This window comes from Pagrus major, chromosome 19 (assembly GCF_040436345.1).
Source record: "Pagrus major chromosome 19, Pma_NU_1.0".
NCBI lineage: Eukaryota > Metazoa > Chordata > Actinopteri > Spariformes > Sparidae > Pagrus > Pagrus major.
This window is the reverse complement of record NC_133233.1, coordinates 30,196,642-30,219,896: the sequence shown is the minus strand read 5'-3', so window position 1 is coordinate 30,219,896 and position 23,255 is coordinate 30,196,642. Positions and strand designations below refer to the sequence as shown.

Here is a 23,255-nt window from a genome sequence, read left to right as displayed (position 1 = left end):
TACCTGTCTGTCTACCTGTCTGTCTGTCTGTCTGTCTCTCTGTCTGCCTGTCTGTCTCTCTGTGTGTCTCTCTGTCTACCTGTCTGTCTGCCTGTCTGCCTGTCTGTCTGCCTGTCTACCTGTCTGTCTGTCTGTCTGTCTGTCTGTCTGTCTGTCTCTCAGGTTCTCCCCCTGGACAGCAGCTCATCAGCGGTAGGTCGATTCAGTTGTCAGTCAAACACAAACAGCCACCTGAACCACACAGGTGTGACTGACCTCACCTGTCTTTCTCACCTGACACATGATTGGTTAGTCAGTCAGTTTGTGTGTGTGTTTGATGTTCCTCACCTGTGCACTCCAGGAGGGAGGGGTCATGACAAACCAATATCCTCCTCAGCCAATCAGAGAGAAGAGCTACACTGTGGGGCGAAGCTACGACACCGCCTCTGGCAGGGTCGTCACCATGACAACCAGCGACGACAGCTCTGATGTTACCATGACAACAGGGACTATTGAGATGGACAGGCAGGTCAGAATCATCCCGCTGTCCTCCGCTGATGATGTCATCACAGGGGGACCGTTAATCACGATTTGTGAGGTTAAGACGCCAACCTCGCCGTCGGAGCAGCTGCCTGGCATCTGTGACATCATCAGTGATGTTTTTACTGGGGATGACACCAGAGGAGGTGGAACCAGGGCCTCTGTGATCTCACCTTTGACCCCACGCCTCCGTCCTAAATCCCCTCCAGATGAGCTAAACCTGAGCCCCACCCCCTCGCCAGGTCACCTGACAGGCAGGATGTCACCTTCCATGGTCAGAGTGGTACGCTGATTGGCTGGTTGGTGGTCAGCATGGAAACAAGCATGAGGAGCAAACACAGTGACCCTTCAATGACACATTAACCCCTGCAGCGCTGAAACAGGAAATGTGGCTCGTCTGAGCTGGTTCAAACTGAACACCTCAGCTCAGCTGATAAACCAGGTGGAGATCAGGTGTAAAGTGTTTCAGTACTCTGAATACTTTTACTAATCTGAATACTTTTAGTACTTTAAACCTGAGATGTTGTAAGCTGAAGCTTCAGACGTCTTGTTGTTCCTCCTGTCCAGCAGGAGGCAGTGTGAAGCTGCAGTGTTCAGTTTAAACTCCCCTCAGCTTCTCCCTTCACCTCCTCACAGACACCATTTTGTTTCTCTTCCTTCTCTGATCAAAATGGTGCAAAGGAAGCGACATCAGATTTTCTTTATGTTTTAGTTTTCTTCTGTGAACACACAGTGTTCATCACTGGGTTTTGATTGGCTGCTGGGGAGGGGGTTATTTTTTTTATTGCTCACTTCCTGTTGGCCGACCCTTGTTTTCATTGGTTCTTTTGGCTTCTATGCTTTTCTCCTTGTTTGAGGCTTCATGGTTGGCTGTAAACTGTAACCTGTAATCCTTCAGATCGTTACAGTCATGTGACTTAGACTGAAGTAAAGACTAGTTACTCAAACTGTCACCATCACAAACATCACAGAGGAGTCTGACCACTGTGTCACCCTCCAGTCCTTTCTGAACCACCTCCCCAGTCTGCCTCTCAACATGCACTCTCCCTGACCTCCATGCAACACTGAAGAGTCATGCTGATTAAGAAGGTCAGACAATGTCCAGAGCCCTCAGCATCTCAGGGCGGATCTCCAGTCCCCTGCCAATGACCTCCTTAACAACCACAGCGTCCTCTGCCATCGAGATAAAGTCTTTTGAGTTTAGATGCTCCTCAGTGTTTTTACCAATGCCTGATGATATCTCATCTAGGTCAACCCTGTTTTCTCTTCCGGAGTCTGGTTCGGACCGTTTGCCAGAACGTCTTTGAAGCTGCAGCCCTTCTGGCCTCCCGATATCTACTGCTGGGTCCGCAGAGCATGGAAGGCCTCAATCTTGAGCTTGATGTCGTCCCTCACTGCTGGTGTCCACCAGTTATTAGGTTGCCTCCTCAACAAGCACCAATGACTTTCTGACTACAGCAGTCACAGCAGGAGTCACCTCCACATGGAGGCTTTAAACATTCGGATTTCCTGTCCCAGACCCACGTCCTTCTGGGATGCACAAGAAACTCTTCTGGAGGTTGGAGCTGAAGACCAGTTTAAGCCCAAACATGGTAATTAATGGCAATTCCATGACTGGCACTGAAGTTGAATAACAAAGCCCCCCTCAGGTTCAGATCAGGCTGGCTGTTCCTCCCAATCACCGCCCTGCAGGTTTCTAACCCTGACCCGTCACCGCCCATGTGAGTGTTAAAGCTGCAGACAGCGCTATAAAAGCCTGAGCCGGATCCCGTCAGGACTCCACCCAGAGACTCCAAGAATGTTGGATACTCTGAGCTGCTGTTTGTTGCAAAGGTACAAACAGTCCAAGTCTTCCCTTCAGCAACCTTCAGTCTCACTGAGGCGACACTCTGGTTCTCCGGGGAGAAGTCCAGGCGGCACTCAGCCGGGGGCTCATGAGTATCCCCACACCAATGCATCATCTCCCACCGTGGGCAACTCCAGAGAAGGAGAGAGTCCAGCTCCTCTAAAAGAGATGGTTCCTGTGTCTAGTTCTCTTTCCTATCCTGCCAGATAGGTGCAATCCACGGCCCTAGAACCAGTCAAGGGTCAGCTCACCTGTGCTGCTCCAAGCTTGCAAAGCACCTGACTCCCTCCCAGGTCTGGATCCAGGAGGGAGCCCCAGTTTCCCTGGTCCAGACAGGGACTTGCAGCTCCTTTTTGACAGATTCATATGTGAATCTCTCTTTTTCTTGGGCAGTGGCTTGATTAGATCGGACACGTCTGCTCTTCACTCAAACCCAGCAGAGATAGTGTCCAAAACCTTCAGAGGCTCTTACTTTGTAATTAAATTCCTGTTGTATTTCTTCACTTCCTGGATGTTCCTGCTTCCTTCTCTTCTTCTTCGTCTTCTCAGGAATTTCTGTCATTAATAATCCATGTGCGCTACAACTCACTTTACAGCAGCAGACACCATCACCTGTTTGATCCCAGTAGATCATTGTAGATCATTGTAGATCACAGTAGATCACAGTAGATTCCAGTAGACTGTAATAGAAGGACGTTGCATATTTGTCTAGACTTTGAACACTTTTAAATCACTTTCAGTTATTGTAGCATGCCAGCTAAAGACAAACACTGGTTAGTAATTATAGAGTAATTACTAACAAATAAAAAAAACACGACCTATATGACCACGCCCTCTATGACCACGCCCCATATGACCACGCCCCTGCATGGCTGCAGCCTGGCTGTCAGTTTCTACTGAGAATCAAAAATCAAATTTTCATTTATTTTTACTTCATTACTGAAAATGCTGAAGAAGTCAAAGTTGGTTCAAAGTCTCAACCTCATGTTGACCTGTGTGTGTGTGTGTGTGTGTGTGTGTGTGTGTGTGTGTGTGTGCGCGCGCAGCCTAAACCTACATTTGAGGAAATGTCTCCTGAGCTGACTGCTCTGCTGAGGTCGGCCAAAGATCAAAACACGTTCAGAGAACACAACCTGCTGAAGGTGCCTGTATACCTGTCTGTCTGTCTGTCTGTCTGTCTGTCTGTCTGTCTGTCTACCTGTCTACCACTTTACCTGTCTGTCTGTCTGTCTGTCTACCTGTCTACCACTTTACCTGTCTGTCTGTCTGTCTACCTGTCTACCACTTTACCTGTCTGTCGACCTGTCTACCACTTTACCTGTCTGTCTGTCTGTCTGTCTGTCTGTCTACCTGTCTACCACTTTACCTGTCTGTCTGTCTGTCTGTCTACCTGTCTACCACTTTACCTGTCTGTCTGTCTGTCTACCTGTCTACCACTTTACCTGTCTGTCTGTCTGTCTGTCTGTCTGTCTGTCTACCTGTCTACCACTTTACCTGTCTGTTTGTCTGTCTGTCGACCTGTCTACCACTTTACCTGTCTGTCTGTCTGTCTGTCTGTCTACCTGTCTACCACTTTACCTGTCTGTCTGTCTGTCTGCCTGTCTGTCTGTCTACCTGTCTACCACTTTACCTGTCTGTCTGTCTGTCTGTCTGTCTGTCTACCTGTCTACCACTTTACCTGTCTGTCTGTCTACCTGTCTCTCTACCTGAGGCTCAGTCAGAGATGCAGCAACATCGATCACACTAACTGCTGTAACACTTACATATTTATATTATAACACTTATATATTTATATTATAACACTTATATATTTATATTATAACACTTACATATTTATATTATAACACTTATATATTTATATTATAACACTTATATATTTATATTATAACACTTACATATTTATATTATAACACTTATATATTTATAACACATATATTTATATTATAACACTTATATATTTATATTATAACACTTACATATTTATATTATAACACTTACATATTTATATTATAACACTTATATATTTATATTATAACACTTACATATTTATATTATAACTCTTACATATTTATATTATAACACATATATTTATATTATAACACTTACATATTTATATTATAACACTTACATATTTATATTATAACACATATATTTATATTATAACACTTACATATTTATATTATAACACTTATATATTTATATTATAACACTTACATATTTATATTATAACACATATATTTATATTATAACACTTATATATTTATATTATAACACTGACATATTTATATTATAACACATATATTTATAACACTATATATTTATATTATAACACATTTATATTATAACACTTATATATTTATATTATAACACATATTATATTATAACATTTATATATTTATATTATAACACATATTTATATTATAACACTTACATATTTATATTATAACACATATTATATTATAACATTTATATATTTATATTATAACACATATTATATTATAACACTTATATATTTATATTATAACACTGACATATTTATATTATAACACTTATATATTTATAACACATATTTATATTATAACACTTATATATTTATATTATAACACATATATTTATATTATAACACATATTTATATTATAACACTTATATATTTATAACACATATATTTATATTATAACACTTATATATTTATATTATAACACTTATATTTATATTATAACACTTATATATTTACATTATAACACATATATTTATATTATAACACTTACATATTTATATTATAACACTTATATATTTATAACACTTATATTTATATTATAACACTTATATATGTATATTATAACACTTACATATTTATATTATAACACTTATATATTTATAACACTTATATATTTATATTATAACACATATTTATATTATAACACTTATATATTAATATTATAACACTTACATATTTATATTATAACACATATTTATATTATAACACTTATATATTAATATTATAACACTTACATATTTATATTATAACACATACATTCATATTATAACACTTATATATTTATACTATAACACATATATTCATATTATAACACTCCCACCGCCATCATGATATGTTGAGATAATTAAAAATCACATTGTTATGAAAATATAAATGCAGATTTAATTAAATGTTAGCTTAAACAGGCCGGATGTTCTAAACACATTATTACCGTCTGATGTTGAGACTGTTGGTCCAGTGTTTCATGTTTGTGTAGAGGACCTTCAGTTCACTTCTATAATCAGCTGGAACTCTCGTGTTTTTAGAAAAATGACGACTGATCAAAACCTGCTGAATATTACTGATAGCTGAAGCCCCGCCCCCTCACACCTGTACACCTGGTTTATTGGTCCTTTTTTTCTCTCTCTCTGTTTCAGACGTCAGAAAAGGTGGAGACCGTCTTCTTAATGACGGAGCCATGTGACCAAGACCAGCCAATGGCAGATGAACCTCAGGTAGCAACGGGAAATCTTGTGGGTCCACCCCCTAGTAACCCCCCGCCCCCTCCACCAGGGGCCTGCATGACACATGCTGATGATGTCACAGAAGAATGGGCCAGTGATAATGAAAGTAACAATGCTAATGATGCTAACCAGGCTAGGAGTCCAGCAGATGAACATGAGGTCAATTATGATGATGTCAGTGATGATGAGCCTAGCAGCCAGGCTAGTGATGATGATGGTAGTGATGCTAGTGAAGATGCTATCAGCGTGTTAGCACAGGCAGCAGTGGAGGAAGCCATGGAGGCTGCCGTAAGACAGGCTCAGAGCCCAGTTAATGATGCTCATCAGGATAGCATTAATGCTAACTTTACAGTGAGCCACAATGAGCAGGAGCTAACTAGCACGGAGAATAGAAACAGCCCCAACACCAGACCCAGTTCTGTTCTGGGCTCTCAACCCACCGGGACTGTGTCTCAGTGTTACCATGACAACGAGGACTCAGATGACTCTGAGGAGGATGAGGGACGGTGGCGATTTGAAGAAAACTCGCCTCCTCCCTCTTTACCTCGCCCCACCTCCAGGTGTTCACCTGGCTCCACCAATCGGATACAGCCAACCGACCACAGTGATGAAGATAACGATGAGTCTGAGGTAACACGAGACAGAAATCTGTCACCTGTCCAACACCTGTCCCAGTGACTCCTGTCCCAGAGTCACCTGTCCAACACCTGTCCCAATGACTTCTGTCCCAGTGACTTCTGTCCCAGTGACTCCTGTCCCATTGACTCCTGTCCCAGAGTCACCTGTCCCAGAGTCACCTGTCCAACACTTGTCCCAACGACTTCTGTCCCAGTGACACCTGTCCCAGAGTCACCTGTCCAACACCTGTCCCAATGACTCCTGTCCCAGACTCACCCGTCCCAGTGACACCTGTCCCAGTGACTTCTGTCCCAGTGATTCATGTCAATTTTAGCATTAAAACTTGAGCAGGAAGTGAATTTGTCCTTGTTGTTCTGTGTGTTACTGTCAGGAGGTCCCAGTGATGAGGAAGACTCTCACCTATGAAGCTCCAGGGGTGAGGACTGTGTTTGTGTTTCTATTGATAATGTAAGAAGTGGTTTTGCTGACATTTATCAGAATATACGGTAGATATGAAAAGATAATCAATTGACTTTAGCAGCATCTGTTTCATAAGCAAAAATACATCAATACCAAATCAGTGTTTCAGAGTATTGATTAAATGGCAAGCGTTTATATGTGTTCCAGAGCCGGGCGGACTCTGATCCTCCTGCAGGTTTGCTGCTGAGCTCTCAGACCTTCACTGCAGAGACTGCCAACACCACTACAACCACACACATCACCAAGGTAACACAAACCAGTGCACCATCAACCAGACGTGTCTCTACTAGAGACAGTGACGATGTGAGTTTTATTGGACATTTGAGAGATTAGAAACAAGAATATCAGAGGTGTGAGACATGAAGCAGAACTGAGCTGATCACCAGAGGATCCAGTTAAGATGGTTTATTAGAATAATTTCTGCCATCTGACTTTCTGTCTCTGACTTTCTCTTCAGACGGTGAAAGGAGGAATTTCAGAAACCAGAATCGAGAAGAGAATCGTGATTTCTGGAGACACAGAAATTGACCACGACCAGGTGACTGTCTGACTCACTACAATGAAAGTTCAGTGTTCCTGACCTTTGTATAGGTCAAAACAAAAAAAACAGATTATGAAAACAAACAGGATTGAAAGGGAACAGATCTGGATTTACTCAGATCATACACATCTGGATTAACCCAGGACAGACCTGTACGGACCACAGTAGAGGCTGGTCTGTCCCGGGTTAATCCTGACCTGGACCAGGACCTGAACCTGTATCTGGACCAGGCTCTGACCCTCATGTCTCTCTTGAAGGCTCTGGCGGCGGCGCTTAGCGAGGCGCGGCGGCAGCATCCTGAGCTGTCCGTCACACGAGTTGTCGTCCATAAAGAAACAGAGGTCTCTCCTGATCATGTGATTGATTAGTGACATCACAGGTAACAGGAAGGGTCAGACCTTGCCCCTACAGGTGAAGTCTCAGGCTGGATGCTGATTGGCTGACTGGTGCATGGCATTCATAACATTGTTTGCATGTTTGACATGTTCAGAAACATGAAGTTCTACCAGGTTCAATCTGAAAACACTGCACACTGTTTTGCTTCGGTTTCGGCTTGAACGACACGTTTCTTTGAAACGGTGTGAAACGAGCTTTGGGTTACGTTTCTCTGGTTTGACTCTATAATACAGCTGATTGAGTCTCAGCTCAACGGACAACAGAGTGATCAACACATCACCAATGCTATGCTAACATGCTGTTTTAACATTATTCACTGTCCTCTTAAGTATGACATCATTTTACAGGCCCCGCCCCCTGCTGTCCGCCTGTATTCATCTCTGATTTTATGCTGACTCAGCAAACAGCATTCAGGAGAAAAGAAAACAACAACAGATGTCTGCTGAGAGGACAATGGTTAACATGCTATACTAACATTCTTGACCATGCTTATTGTACTATGTTAACATGCTAATTAGCATGAGCAAGGAGTTGTCCTAGCTAGTCTAGCCTAGCCTTACCTGATGAAAAAATGTTGAGCGGCTCCCTCTGGTGGTCACGTTAATAATAATAATAATAATTAGAGGATATGTGCACTGAATACTATGAAAAATTATCACTTAAAAACTTTTTACTGGCACAAATCAAATTTGAGTGTGAAGTGACTCTTTTGGTAGATTTTGTTTCCTTTGTGTCGCCACCAGAGGGCGACTCCATCCCTCAGGATTCATAAAACAGGATCATATTACTTTCACTTCTGAAGAGACATCTTGGTCATTTAATTGATTTTCCCACAAAATGTACATAATCATAAAGAAATGCACAAACACCATAACATCATCAACTAATCAAATTATACAGGATTAAGAATTAGAGCTTTAAACAATCTTTTGTCCAACACTCTGTTTTTACAGGACTGACTCTAGAAGCCTCTGCTGCATTATGGGACTTGTGGTCCAGACTACAGAGCCAACAAAGACACTGCTTGCAGCGACGTCCAGTGGAAATGAATGGAAATGAGGATTTACACACACACACACACACACACACACACACACACACAAACACCCATGCATGTACACCTGTACATACACAGCAGCACCTGTCTGTCTGACTGGAGGCGGGGCCAGTGGCTAAGTTAGCTTCAGAGCAGTTAGCTCTTAGTCTTAGTTTGATCATACGGTTAGATTTAGTTGAAAGCTTCATGATGGTATTTAAGTCACATTTAAGACTACGAACGATTCTGTTCTGTATTTGTACAACACAGACAGGTGAGATACGGACATGTGAGAGACAGACAGGTGAGAGACAGACAGGTGAGAGACAGATGAGGCCGCTGCTGTGACACCATCAACGCGTTCCCATAGCAACCAGAGCCGGTCAACCTCAGATGAACCTTCACAACAAATGAACACCAAAACTTGACCTGTTGATACATCTACTTCCTGTTTAAACACACCCCACCCCCCACCCACACACACACACACACACCCCTGACAGGTTAAAGCAAACATCTGAATGGTTGGTTGACTCAGGTGTATTTAGAGACAGCTTTATGACACATTCAGGAAACAGTTTGCATCATGTGTGACAAATTTGTAATAATAACCTCTGACTCTACCCTGTGTCACCTGCTGAGGTCACCCGACTCTAACTAGACTGGAGGAAGAACTTTTATTCTGAAAGCCTGATGCAAACCTTTTTCTGTCTGAAATGTAAAATAGCATGATTGCTAGCACTGTAACCACAGCTTAAATTCAGCTCTGTATTTACCCATAATGCAATAGTAATGTGCCATTCTCTCATCTCGCCATGACATCCCTCATTAGGAATTATTTTACTCATCTATGTATTTATTGTTTTTTGTGTTTGTTTATTTACTTATTTATTTATTGATCTATGTTTGTAATCCCAAACAGACTGACCACTCCCCCTGGTGTTGTGTTACAGACTGACCACTCCCCCTGATGTTGTGTTACAGACTGACCACTCCCCCTGGTGTCACCTTACAGACTGACCACTCCCCCTGGTGTCACCTTACAGACTGACCACTCCCCCTGGTGTTGTGTTACAGACTGACCACTCCCCCTGGTGTCACCTTACAGACTGACCACTCCCCCTGGTGTTGTGTTACAGACTGACCACTCCCCCTGGTGTCACCTTACAGACTGACCACTCCCCCTGGTGTTGTGTTACAGACTGACCACTCCCCCTGGTGTCACCTTACAGACTGACCACTCCCCCTGGTGTCACCTTACAGACTGACCACTCCCCCTGGTGTTGTGTTACAGACTGACCACTCCCCCTGGTGTTGTGTTACAGACTGACCACTCCCCCTGGTGTTGTGTTACAGACTGACCACTCCCCCTGGTGTCACCTTACAGACTGACCACTCCCCCTGGTGTTGTGTTACAGACTGACCACTCCCCCTGGTGTCACCTTATGTTCCTGCTTTAATTTCATTATGATAAATTCAAACTTACTGAATGCGTCTTTATTCACTAAACTGAAATAAACAGATAAATAAATGATGTGATGTGTTTTTGCGCCAGCAGGAAGATATTTGATGTTGATGGTTTTGGTTGAAGATGTGACACCTGGTACGATGTAGGAGGTGTAATGAGTGATTGGTGCAGCTCATGCACGTGTCAAGCGAGGCTGCAGCGACGTGTCATCAGGGGATTCGTAGTGTCGCCTATTTTTACTGCGACACACACGCAGTTCTCTGCAACAACACATCTGCAGTTCAGACAGAGCAGCCGTCACACTCGACGGACACACAGACGGACGGACGGACAGACAGACGGAGGGACGGACAGACGGACAGACAGACGGACGGACGGACAGACGGACAGACACACAGACGGAGGGACGGACAGACAGACGGACGGACGGACAGACGGACGGACAGACACAGACGGAGGGACGGACACAGACGGAGGGACGGACAGACGGACAGACAGACACACACAGACAGACAGACACACAGACAGACAGACACACACAGACAGACAGACAGACAGACAGACATAGACGGACAGACAGACGGGCCTTCAGTGCTGCTGATGTGAAAAGTTTGATCAGACAGCAGCTTCTCTGATTGTTCATGTTTAATGAATCTGATGAATAAAGTTTGAATTACTCAAATCAATCACTTCTCAGATCTGATCATCTTTATTGATTAAAGTAAAAACTGATCAAAGTTACAGGATAGAGCCTAAATCTAATCAGCTGCTTCTAACAACTCTAAGACATTAACCAGTCTCCGTCCGATCTGTGGAACAATCAGAGACAGTCTGGGGGTTGCTAGGCAACAGGACATGAGTTTGGAGTGACGCCCAAAAGGAAGTGGGCGGAGCTGAAGTCCAGAGTGTCACTCAGGTGAGATTTAATGAGCTGCAGGTTCCTCAGACAACCTCTGAACCTGGAGCTAATCGACAGACAGTTCTGCTTCACACCAGCTGGAACAGAGAGACAGACAAGTAAAGAGAGACAGGTGGACAGCCAGTGTGAGGTAGAGACAGACAGGTGGACAGAGAGACAGACAGGTCAGTGTCAATAACACATCACGATATTTATGTTTCAGTCTGAATGGAGCGTCGGTGCTGTACCTGGATATCCTCCCAGGTAAACAGGGTTGTTGGTCTCAGCAGAGGTGGATTGTGGGTAAGGGTTAGGGGTGGTGTAACTCCGCCCGTCTACGCTCAGACTCAGGGTGTGTTTGGTCTTTCTGGCCAGCAGGCGGTGCCAACGTCCATCACACAAAATCTGACCCATCGAGCGCACCGACACTCGCCCCGCCCCGTTATTCACGTTAAACACCACCTGAGGAAAAACACAGGTAATTAACATATATAATCATTACACACACACACACACACACACACACACACACACACACACTCAGGTAACTTTCTGCTCACCTGTCCGTTGATCATCTCCAGTCCGATGGCGTCGACCTTCGCGCTGCTGATTCCCAGAAAAACTCCTTCTGATTGGCTCGAACGAAACTCCAGAGACACCGACATATCAGAGCCGACCTTATAACCATCACGCACTGAACACACACACACACACACACACACACTTTAATCCCCTGATCAGAGTAAAGATTACATTTATTTCCTGTCTTAATGTTCGACTCACGCAGGACGGCGTATCCACTGCCGTTAAAGTAACTTCCTGTCTGGTCATTGGTGAAACAGGAAGTGACATCATGCTGTGAGGCCGACTTGGAGAGATCCAACATGGCTCCGTTCAGACTGACAGAACGAACACAGCCTGGAAAACTGCTGCTCACCTGAGAGATGGACAGAAGGGTCATACAGGTGCACCTGGCTCACCTGGCTCATGACATCACTTGACTCGTGAATGTCTGATAACTCAGGTGACTCATGTATGACACTCAGGTGAGGTTGATGGTTTACAGTAATATCCACTGTACATGAAGTCAAAGCTTCACCTGTAGAACAGGTTCACCTGTACATACATATCACCTGTGGAAATATGTGTAGTGTCAGAGGTGTATAAAGAGTAAAGTTGTACATTGATCCTGCGGGCGGTGAGCGTGTGTGGCAGTCCTCCCAGGTAAAGTCTGTCGTCCACGTCCAGCTGGTTTCCTTTAACTGACACGGAGTCTGGACTCGACCCGTCCACCGTCACCGACAGCGACCGCCGGCTGACATCAGCGCTCACCTGAGGGATGGTCAGTTCAGATATCATTATATCGTTCAATAATCAATAACAGTTAATATGGTTCTGTTTGAGAGAACACCTGACACTGTGACATCATCACCTGTATGCCATGATGTCACACGATGATGTGTGTGTGACCGTGGCCGTGCTTTGAATTAAACTTTATTCATCAGACTTTCATTATTTGAGTTAATTTGCTGAACAGGTGAATCAGCCAGGTGTTAGTGATATCAGCACACCTGTTCAAGCTGTGTGTTAATGTGTTTGATGTGTGTGTATGTAAACTCACAGTGTGCCACTCTCCGTCGTTAATGGTGATAGACGAGGTGATGGAGGCGGGGCCTTTCCCCAGATCAGCTGACATCATCAGTCTACCACCCGTCAGTCGGAGGACGATGAAGTCCATCTGTTTGGAGTCGGTGAGGAGGAGGATGAGCCCGCCCTGAGCTCGGCTTCGAACCGACAACCTCAGTGACACACTGAGTCGGACATGAGACAGAGTTCAGATGAAGTGTTATGTGACGTCATCAGAGGACGTACGCGTCCGTGTGACCACAAAGCTACAACATGAGCTGATTATGTGAAATCATTAAAACACATGCGCACACACAAACTGAAATATATAACCCCAACCATAAGCCCTGCCCATATCTGACTGAAGCCCCGTCGTCATGGAGACTCACCTCCTCCGGACAGTGTTGGGGTTGATGATGAAGGTCATGTGACTGTGTTTGGATGACCCAAACTGAGCCGCTGAAGGCAGGAAGGACGGCTCCATCTCCGACACACACTGCAACACACAGATCAATAATCAATCCCACTGAAGAGCGAGCAGTAACACTGAAGAGCGGGAATTTGAACACTGTACAATTAGCGCATTTACCGTTTATTAGCGGCCAAGCGCGACCTATCCATGCGCCCGTGTGTGTGTGTGTGTGTGTGTGTGTGTGCGTGCGTGCGTGCGCACCCGAGACAGGCGGCAGGTGGAGGGGCTAACTGGCAGAGATGAGAGATGGTGAAACGCTGTTTTTATTTTATTTTATTTATTTATTTATTTATTTTAAAAAGCGACCAACTCCTCCGTTTGGCTCTCAGCCATGGCTCTCCATGCGGCTACCGCTACACACATAAACAAGGAGGCGGGTAAGAAAGCGCGTCACTGCCCGTAATTCGCTATGATTGGTCGGTCAGGTTGACGACGTAATGCGTTTGGTGCGTCGGTGCTTCAGCATAGAACTGCAATTTATAGAATGTGCCCCAGTCGATCCCTACGATCTCTGCACTTTGGCAGATCGTCTACACATTCTGATCCTTCACGATCTAATATCGTCATATCGCACACCCCTAATCTAAATATGTATTTAATTGAGTGTTTTGTAATTTGTACATGGTACTCAGAGGAGAGTACTTTCTTTATGTTATTGTTGGGGGCAGGGTTTATTGTATCAGACTCTACCTGATTGGTCACTTTAAATCTAAGATGTGTGAAATGATCAGATCTCTGCAGGAGGGTTATTGATACATTACAGTATTTGTAATTTGTAACTGGATACATTTTGATGTATTTGTTCCGATCTCAACCAATAATAATGAACATGTTCACTAACATCATCAGTATTCAAAAATCAATAATAAAGTCCACTTATCAATAAACAACATATTGATTACCGTCAGTGCTCCAGGTGTCAGGGCACTCAGGTGTGTGGGCGGTGCTACAGGCAGGTGGGCCGGGTCATGGGTTGGTTCTACTTCCTGGTCATCAGGAAGCACCGCCCCCATGACTCTCTTCTCTAATAGGCAGCTGTCAAGCTCCGCCCCTTCATACCTCACAGCTCCTGATAGGTCAATGAGCCTGGAGGGAGGAGTAAACCAACAGTTAACCAATCATCTGCGTGTGTGTGTGTGTGTGTGTGTGTGTGTGTGTGTGTGTGTGTGTGTGTGTGTGTGTGTGTGTGAGGGCAGGACTTACGCTCCTCCCACCACCAGGTGCTGAATGCAGCCTCTGAACCACCTGGACATTTCCTGTAATCTGATTGGCAGACGAGACTCCTCCCCTGATGGCAGCCCACCAATAAAGAAAGAGGCTGGAGACAAACGAGAAAATCCGCCCGGCAACAGAGAGACGGATTTTAGGTATTCTTCGTCCACCTGCATGGACAGAGACCTGAGAGACAGACAGGTGATACATCAGTTCATACTGATCAGTCAGGTGACACAGGTGTCTGTTACCATGGTTACACCTACTTCCTGTTGATGGTGATGATCACAGAGTGTGTTTTTCCGTCACTGAAGGATGCTCTGTCAGGTTTTAGCACCATCACTTTCCGAGAGGCCCCACCAATCTCACCAAGCTCCGCCTCCACCCCACCGGAGACCAGGTGAACAGACAGGAAGTGCTGCAGACACACGAGAAGAAGGAAGGTTACACAATGGTAACAGTTACACCTGGTGCACAGGTGATTCACCTGTCTGTCTATCTGTCTCACCTGTCTCTGTATGCGGTCATCACTGACGGCAGCCAGCAGGACTCCTGATTGGTTATTGGTGGTGAAGGAGAAGAGAAGCTCCGCCTCCTGACCGAGTGATCGAGGGGCGATCTGAACGAAGCCTCCGGCCAACAGCGACATGCTCCGCACCGCCTGAGATGATCAATGCAGATTATTGATTATTCAGTTAGAGAGCAGGTCACTGTGTACTTGGTGTAGTACCTCGGGTACACAGCCCTTCCTGTGCTGCGTATATGTACTGTATAATATAAATACACTGTGTACTTGGTGTAGTACCTCGAGTACACAGCCCTTCCGGACTCCGAATGCGTCTCTCAGAAGATCGAAGTTGGACCGAGCGATCTCCACGTTCTTTATACAGCCCACATACGACCTGGAGACCACCTGCCGCCTAGACATCACACAGACAGGTACAAACAGTCACACAGGTGTAGACATCATCTGTGACATCACTACCTTCTCACTGACATCACAGACTCACCTGATTGGTCTGGAAGCAGGAAGTCCTCCGATGTAGATGGGGTCGAGGTCAGAGCGGTTCAGGTCGGAGGCCGTTCCAGGAGACTCCGCCTCCAACACCTCCTTCTCTGATGATTGGTCGGCTGCCATGATGGACATGTAACCTGCACACACAGCAGCACATCAGGTAGAGTTGCAGTAGGCAGTAATACACCGGCTGAATACTACTTTAATACTACCGACCAATCTCTGTGCTTTATAATATAGGAATAGTAGTAGCAGTAGTAGTAGTAGTAGTAGCAGTAGCAGTAGCAGTAGTAGTAGCAGTAGTAGTAGTAGTAGTAGCAGTAGTAGTTGCAGTAGTAGCAGTAGCAGTAGCAGTAGTAGTAGTTGCAGTAGCAGTAGTAGCAGCAGTAGCAGCAGTAGCAGTAGCAGTAGTAGTAGTTGCAGTAGTAGCAGAGGTACTTGCAGTAGCAGTAGTAGCAGTAGCAGTAGTAGCAGTAGTAGTAGTAGCAGTAGTAGCAGTAGTAGCAGCAGCAGTAGTAGCAGAGGTAGTTGCAGTAGCAGTAGTAGCAGCAGTAGCAGTAGTAGTTGCAGTAGTAGCAGAGGTAGTTGCAGTAGCAGTAGTAGCAGTAGTAGCAGTAGTAGTAGTAGCAGAGGTAGTTGCAGTAGCAGTAGTAGCAGTATTAGTAGTAGTAGCAGCAGTAGCAGTAGTAGTAGTAGTAGCAGTAGTAGCAGTAGTAGCAGTAGTAGTAGCAGCAGCAGTAGTAGTAGTTGCAGTAGCAGTAGTAGCAGAGGTAGTTGCAGTAGCAGTAGTAGCAGCAGTAGCAGTAGTAGTTGCAGTAGTAGCAGAGGTAGTTGCAGTAGCAGTAGTAGCAGTAGTAGCAGTAGTAGTAGTAGCAGAGGTAGTTGCAGTAGCAGTAGTAGCAGTATTAGTAGTAGTAGCAGCAGTAGCAGTAGTAGCAGCAGTAGCAGTAGTAGCAGTAGCAGTAGTAGTAGCAGTAGCAGTAGCAGTAGTAGCAGCAGTAGCAGTAGTAGCAGTAGCAGTAGTAGTAGCAGTAGCAGTAGCAGTAGCAGTAGCAGTAGTAGCAGTAGTAGTAGTGGCAGTAGCAGTAGTAGCAGTAGTAGTAGCAGCAGTAGCAGTAGTAGCAGTAGCAGTAGCAGTAGCAGTAGCAGTAGCAGTAGTAGCAGTAGTAGTAGCAGTAGCAGTAGTAGTTGCAGTAGTAGCAGCAGTAGTAGTAGCAGTAGCAGTAGTAGCAGTAGTAGTAGTATTAATACCTTTGCGTTTGCTCCTCTGCAGCGTGATCTTGTACCACACTCCGGTGTTGTACTTCCTGTTGGACGTCAGGGTCAGAGCACCTGAGCCGAGGTCAAAGGTCAGACGAACACGGCCCTCCACCAACTCCATGGACAGGAAGTCCCTCTGAGGAGACAGAAAGTGAGGTCATGTGTGCTCCACAATAAGAGCCTGTGTGTGTGTGTGTGTGTGTGTATCGTACAGTGTTGTTGGAGGCCAGGTACAGCAGTAACCCGCCTGGCGACAGAGTTTTAAACAGCAGGACGATGGAGGTGGAGGTCGCTCGCAGAGACTTCTGAACCAACGAGAATCCAGATCCATCAAAGTGAAAGGAAGTCTCCTCCGCCTGGGGACTGAGAGACAGACAGGTGAAGACAGTCTAGTGTCTTCACAGGTATAAGTACACACCTGTGTTTGTACAGGTGTGTTGTTGGTCATACATCTGTGTTCGTACCTGCTGAAGCAGCCTCCACACTCTCCCTCTCTGCTGTCGTAGTTCCACAGTCCAATGTTTCTCTCGTTGAGTGATGCTTCACCCAGACAGCCCTGGAAGGTGGAGGACCGCAGCGATGTGTGGCTCTGACATCACACACACACACAGTTATGACCTGTTGACCTTCACACCAGCCCACACACTGTCCACCTGATATGTGTGTGTGTGTGTGTGTGTGTGTGTGTGTGTGTGTGTGTGTGTGTTACCTGAGTGTGAGCTCCCAGTCCTCCGATGTGGATCACTGAGTGTCTGTCGATGTCTAAAACTCTGGACTGTCCTGGTGATGTTGCTGTTACCGCCGGCAATGGAGCCGTCTCCGACTCCAGCTGATGGACCGACAGAGAGCCATGGGCCCCGAACCTGCCAACGTCATCACATGACATCATCACATGACATAGCTCCCTCTGACTCTAATGTGTGTGTGTGTGTGTCGTCCACCCTGATTGGTGGGTTACGGCCCGTTTGTCCTTCAGTCGTTTAAGGAAGTGTTTCGCAGCCTGTGGGTCGGGACCCCACAGGGGCCGGCAGTGACTGTCCGAGGTTCTCAGGTGATAACATGAGCAGGAAATAAAATGTCTTCTGCTCTAATTGGTCAAATATCACCTCATCAACCTGAGATTCTGAGTCACAGGTACAGGTGTGATCAAGCTTGTGATGATGAAAACTAAAATCACTGATGATGTCATCACATTAATAAACAAATGAAGGAACTTCAACATAAACCAAACAGACCCTGTGAACACCTGTTTGATGATGTCATTATAATCATGACATCATGTTGTTGAGGTGTGTATTTACCGCGTGGCGTTGATTCTGGTCCATCTGTTGTTGGTGATGTCCAGTCCAGGAAAATCCAGTCTGGTTCTGCCTGAGCCCACATCCCACAGCAGAGACACCTTCCCATCATGCATTTCTACAGCCAGGAAGTCCACCTGAACACAACAGCCAAACACAGACGAGAGTTACAGGACAGAGACCGGACACCACCACACAAACCTTCCCATCATGCACCTGTACGGCCAGGAAGTTCACCTACAACAGTACTGTGTGTAGTACCGTGTGTAGTACTGTGTGTGTTTTACCGTGGTGTTGCTGCCCAGGTAGAACAGCAGGTTGTCTCGACTCGTTGTCTTCAGGATGAGACTCAGACTGTTGAAGTTACTCGACTCAGTCTGAGGTCTGTAGGATCGAACACAGTCTCTGTCCGCCTGCACCGCCACCTTAATCTGATGACATCATCATCATCATCAGTAGCTGGTTTGTAAACTCCTCCGTGCAACTGTTGTTGCTAATCTGATGCTAACATGCTAACATTAATCTGATAGACGCTAACATGCTAACATGGATCTGATAGATGCTAACATGCTAACATGCTAACATGGATCTGATAGATGCTAACATGCTAACATGCTAACATGCTAACATGGATCTGAGAGATCTCTGAGGACGTCAGCTCAGGTTGTGTATTTCTGTGTGTGTAGTTCGGGTTGTGTATTTCTGTGTGTGTGTGTTTCTGACAGTGTGTAGTTCGGGTTGTGTATTTCTGTGTGTGTAGTTCAGGTTGTGTATTTCTGTGTGTGTAGTTCAGGTTGTGTATTTCTGTGTGTGTAGTTCGGGTTGTGTATTTCTGTGTGTGTAGTTCAGGTTGTGTATTTCTGTGTGTGTAGTTCAGGTTGTGTATTTCTGTGTGTGTAGTTCGGGTTGTGTATTTCTGTGTGTGTGTGTTTCTGACAGTGTGTAGTTCGGGTTGTGTATTTCTGTGTGTGTGTGTGTGTGTTTCTGACAGTGTGTAGTTCAGGTTGTGTATTTCTGTGTGTGTGTTTCTGACAGTGTGTAGTTCAGGTTGTGTATTTCTGTGTGTGTGTGTCTGTGTGTGTGTTTATGTACCGAGGCGGCCTGTCTCCTGGCCTGATCGATCAGCTCTCTGATGTCAGACAGATTCCTGCTCAGTGTTTCTCCCAGCATGCTCAGCGGCTTTATCCGCTCCATGAGACGCTCTGTGCGATGCTCCACCTCCTCCAGCTTACGCTGTGCCTCATTGGCTGAGCACACAGGAAACAGGAAGTGTTACCAGCCAATAAAAAGGTGTTGAGGTCTTTCAATTTATAAAGTGAAGATGTTGACCAACCTGCAGTGTGTGTGTGAGTCGCCAGCTGGTTGGTCTCCCTCACTGTGTTGTTGGTGTTTTCCATCACAGAAGAAGAATCGTTCAGCTGCTGTGTGAGTGTGTGCAGCCGCTGCAGCGCCTCCTGCAGGCCGGAGCGAGCTGCTGCAGCCTGAAGCTGAACCTGCTGCAACGGCGAGGACGAACCTGATGGAAGACGACCAGCAACTCGTCAGCGTGTCATACATTTACACAGTAAAACAGTCAAATAATAAAGTTTTCATATATTGCTATATCTGCAGGTTGATGTATTGATCGATTGATTCATACATCAGAGCATTAATACTGGAGGAGGCGGAGCTTGAACTCTCACCGTTAGAGAGGCTCTGCAGCTCTTTGATTGGCTGATGGAGGAGGAGGCTGAAGTTTTGAACTCTCTCTCTGATCAGCCCCAGTCTGCTGGTTACCATGGAGATGTTCAGCTGCAGGTCTGGAAGACAGACAGACAGTAAGACAGAGAGACAGACAGTAAGACAGAGAGACAGACAGTTAGACAGTTAGACAGAGAGACAGACAGAAAGAGACAGACAAACAGAGAGACAGACAGACAGAGAGACGGACAGACAGTTAGACAGAGACAGACAGACAGACAGACAGTTAGACAGAGAGACAGACAGACAGAGAGACAGACAGACAGACAGACAGTTAGAGAGACAGACAGACGGACAGTCCTGTTGTGTGAATCAGCTGATTGGTTGATGACAGCAGGTGCCAGTTAACCACAGAAGAAGAAGAGGACACATTCACAGTGGAACGTGATGAAATGAGACGTGTTAATGTGAGGAAGGTCACAGCCTCCTCATCATCACTCCACACAGCTGATGTCATCACATGATTCATGACATCATCAGTTCTTCACTCAGGAAACACACCTTCAGCTGCTTCAATGATTCGCCGACTTTCCTCTAAAACAGCTGAGCTGATGTTCAGTTTGGCTCCACCCTCCTCCGACAGCGGCTGCTCTGAGTGGACGGTCTGAAAAACACACACACACACACACACACATTAGACCTGTGTGACTGCATTGGTTCAGTCGGGGTTGTCATGTGATGTTATCCAGCAAATGGCTGCATCAGACAGCAGCATGAATGACTCTTTAATGTTACACACACACACACACACGTGTTTTCAATCTGAACACACACTAACCATGTTGAGAGCGAGGGAGGCGGAGGTGTGGGCGATCGAGGCGACCTGCTGGGCGGAGTCAACTCGCTCTGTGATGTCACTGTCGAGCTGAACCAATCGGCTGCCGTTCTGAGACACATTACACACCGACGACAGAGAGCTGAGGGAGAGGGAAACAGAATTTAACACACACACACACACACACACACACACACACACACACACACACACACACACCTGTGCAGGGAGTGGGCGTGGCTCTGTAGCAGGTGGGTGTGGCTTTCTGCACGGTAAACATTCTCCAGAGCGTCCGTCATCTTTAGTCCAACGACCAAACCGTCCACCTGTTTCCTCAGCAGGGGGCGCCACTGATCCAACTGACCGCTGAACACCTCCACCTGCTGCACACACCTCATGTTATTATTGATCAATCATCAAGATCTGATCATGATCAGAAGTCTGACTGTTTGTCTTACTGAGGTGGTGTTTGACAACTCCTCCGTCAGGCTGACAGTGTCGTCCAGCAGCAGCTGACTGTCCTCTATCAGTCCGTCCACAGAGAGACTGGAGACAGACAGGTTCTGATGGGCAGACTGGAGACAGACAGACAGACAGACAGACAGACAGACAGACGGACAGGTAATGAACATCAGTTCAGGTGTTGAAAAGTTTCATTTAGAACCAAAAAACATTGTGTGTGCGTGTGCGTGTGTGTGTGTGTGTGCGTGTGTGCACTGGCTGCAGGTGTGTGTTTGTGTGTGCGTGTGCACCTGGCTGCAGGTGTGTGTGTGTGTGTGCGTGTGCACCTGGCTGCAGGTGTGTGTGTGTGTGTGTGTGTGTGTGTGTGTGTGTGTGTGTGTGTGTGTGTGTGTGTGTGTGTTCACTGGCTGCAGGTGTGTGTGTGCGCGCATGTTCACCGGCTGCAGGTGTGTGTGTGTGTTTACCTGGTAGCGGTGCATCAGTGTGTGTGTGGCATCCAGCAAAGTGTGTGTTTGTGTGTTTAGTTTTGCGGCGTCGCTGAGCTGTGTGTGTGTGTGCTGCAGCGTTTTCATGCCAACGGTGAGGGAGGCAGACAGGGGGCGGAGCCTATCATCAACTGCCACCCTGCTGGACAGGAAGTCCATCTGCAGGAAATGGGCGAGAGACTCTGCGAGACTGCAGAGAGAGAGAGAGAGAGAGAGAGAGAGAGAGATCAATGAAACACACACACACACACACACACACACACACACGTCTATAAAGTGAAACATGTTGACATCTCGCTCGTCGTTCACAAGACTCACCTGAACTCCTGATTGGCCGCAGCGTCAGCGGCCGTCAGGTTGACAGCTCTGATGGTTTCCAACATAGACTCCACCTCCTCCAGCAGACGCGTCTCATTGGCTGAACTGAGCTCTTCTCCTGTGGTCTGGTTCAGCTGCCCCGCCTCCCTCTGAAGCACTGGGCCAATCAGATTTAAGAGTCGCATTAAGTCATTGTAACATTTCTGGTTATGATGTCACTGATGATGCATTACTGGCGTCATCAGGATCACATTGTTGTTGTCGTTTACCCCGAATGTTGTTCTGAAGGACACTGATGGTCTCCAGCAGCAGTGCACCCTGGGAAACACTGTCTTTGGTGGACATACCCACTTTCTCCAGGTCATCAGACAGACGGGTGACCTAGCCAATCAGGAGACAGGAAGTTTATGAACCTCAACTCCCACAATCCTCTGCAGTTTTAACAAAACAAAGCTTCTCTGTGTATACTATAAACATGTTTACTGATGACATCAAGATTTTAACTTCATCAGTGTTTTACAATCAGCTGATCATGATCAATATAAGATATAATGAGCCGTTAACAGAGTACATCATGGGTACCTGTTGCAGCACCGCGCTGAGGTCAGAGGTCAGATGATTCAGCTCATCTTCCACTCTGAACAGACGCAGAGCGATGGAGCCGTTTTCTGAGAACATTACCTGTACGAATACACAGCAGGTAACATGTTACCTTATATGGTCATTAGCCCACAGTCACACACCGCCCAGGTGAGTGTCAACATAACATGTGGAACACCTGAACATTCACCTCCACACTAGCACGTGGTGTGTGTGTGTTTACCTGTACGTCTCGGGTCTGGTTCTCCAGCAACACTAGCTGACGGTACGGTGCCATGGCAACGCCGCTCAGGTTGACAGACAGGAGGTGGTCGTGTATTTTTTCCAGGTCGTCCAACAGAACGCCGGTGCACTCATCATCGCACGCTGCAGTCACAAACACACACACATCAGCTCTGATGACAGGCAACATGTGAACCTGTGTGTGTGTGTGTGTGTGTGATTACTTACACACACACTCTCCTCCCTGCAGGATGTGCCTCTCGTCACACTGGTCACATGACCGACCTTTGACCCCGGCCTTACACTCACACTGTCCACTCAGAGCGTCACACAGCGGCCGCAGCGAGCCCCATCCACTGCAGTTACACGATGAACACACCCCACCTGGCGACGACGGATTACCGTAGTAACCAACAGAACACCTGCAGGATGACAGCATACAGTCAGTGTGATGTCACTTCCTGTA

At 46.0% G+C, this 23,255-nt stretch overlaps 2 protein-coding genes across 2 annotated transcripts in view; one reads left to right on the top strand and one right to left on the bottom strand.

The window, feature by feature from the left end:
* Nucleotides 1–9,013, top strand: part of epb41l3a (erythrocyte membrane protein band 4.1-like 3a) — a 25,611-nt gene extending 16,598 nt beyond the window's left edge. Inside the window, exons 19-27 of the mRNA XM_073488274.1 lie at nucleotides 163–192; nucleotides 341–802; nucleotides 3,412–3,507; nucleotides 5,781–5,858; nucleotides 6,880–6,921; nucleotides 7,113–7,211; nucleotides 7,423–7,503; nucleotides 7,764–7,885; nucleotides 8,856–9,013. Of these exons, the coding sequence (XP_073344375.1) occupies nucleotides 163–192; nucleotides 341–802; nucleotides 3,412–3,507; nucleotides 5,781–5,858; nucleotides 6,880–6,921; nucleotides 7,113–7,211; nucleotides 7,423–7,503; nucleotides 7,764–7,874 (999 nt within the window). The 3' untranslated portion in view covers nucleotides 7,875–7,885; nucleotides 8,856–9,013. The remainder of the gene's footprint in view (nucleotides 1–162; nucleotides 193–340; nucleotides 803–3,411; nucleotides 3,508–5,780; nucleotides 5,859–6,879; nucleotides 6,922–7,112; nucleotides 7,212–7,422; nucleotides 7,504–7,763; nucleotides 7,886–8,855) is intronic.
* A 2,079-nt stretch (nucleotides 9,014–11,092) lies between these two features.
* lama1 (laminin, alpha 1) overlaps nucleotides 11,093–23,255 on the bottom strand; it is a 33,214-nt gene continuing 21,051 nt past the window's right edge. The window contains exons 33-64 of the mRNA XM_073488136.1: nucleotides 23,018–23,211; nucleotides 22,791–22,933; nucleotides 22,550–22,648; nucleotides 22,237–22,348; nucleotides 21,968–22,124; nucleotides 21,629–21,839; nucleotides 21,161–21,277; nucleotides 20,922–21,085; nucleotides 20,706–20,844; nucleotides 20,429–20,531; nucleotides 19,870–19,986; nucleotides 19,521–19,703; nucleotides 19,280–19,434; nucleotides 18,475–18,618; nucleotides 18,191–18,324; nucleotides 17,599–17,752; nucleotides 17,354–17,478; nucleotides 17,102–17,252; nucleotides 16,881–17,025; nucleotides 15,625–15,766; nucleotides 15,420–15,534; nucleotides 15,123–15,275; nucleotides 14,881–15,032; nucleotides 14,606–14,800; nucleotides 14,305–14,488; nucleotides 13,320–13,426; nucleotides 12,926–13,115; nucleotides 12,487–12,636; nucleotides 12,088–12,241; nucleotides 11,865–11,998; nucleotides 11,553–11,766; nucleotides 11,093–11,402 (exon numbers count right to left, since the gene is read on the bottom strand). Coding sequence (XP_073344237.1) covers nucleotides 11,248–11,402; nucleotides 11,553–11,766; nucleotides 11,865–11,998; nucleotides 12,088–12,241; nucleotides 12,487–12,636; nucleotides 12,926–13,115; nucleotides 13,320–13,426; nucleotides 14,305–14,488; nucleotides 14,606–14,800; nucleotides 14,881–15,032; nucleotides 15,123–15,275; nucleotides 15,420–15,534; nucleotides 15,625–15,766; nucleotides 16,881–17,025; nucleotides 17,102–17,252; nucleotides 17,354–17,478; nucleotides 17,599–17,752; nucleotides 18,191–18,324; nucleotides 18,475–18,618; nucleotides 19,280–19,434; nucleotides 19,521–19,703; nucleotides 19,870–19,986; nucleotides 20,429–20,531; nucleotides 20,706–20,844; nucleotides 20,922–21,085; nucleotides 21,161–21,277; nucleotides 21,629–21,839; nucleotides 21,968–22,124; nucleotides 22,237–22,348; nucleotides 22,550–22,648; nucleotides 22,791–22,933; nucleotides 23,018–23,211 — 4,792 coding nt within the window. The 3' untranslated portion in view covers nucleotides 11,093–11,247. The remainder of the gene's footprint in view (nucleotides 11,403–11,552; nucleotides 11,767–11,864; nucleotides 11,999–12,087; nucleotides 12,242–12,486; nucleotides 12,637–12,925; nucleotides 13,116–13,319; nucleotides 13,427–14,304; nucleotides 14,489–14,605; nucleotides 14,801–14,880; nucleotides 15,033–15,122; nucleotides 15,276–15,419; nucleotides 15,535–15,624; nucleotides 15,767–16,880; nucleotides 17,026–17,101; nucleotides 17,253–17,353; nucleotides 17,479–17,598; nucleotides 17,753–18,190; nucleotides 18,325–18,474; nucleotides 18,619–19,279; nucleotides 19,435–19,520; nucleotides 19,704–19,869; nucleotides 19,987–20,428; nucleotides 20,532–20,705; nucleotides 20,845–20,921; nucleotides 21,086–21,160; nucleotides 21,278–21,628; nucleotides 21,840–21,967; nucleotides 22,125–22,236; nucleotides 22,349–22,549; nucleotides 22,649–22,790; nucleotides 22,934–23,017; nucleotides 23,212–23,255) is intronic.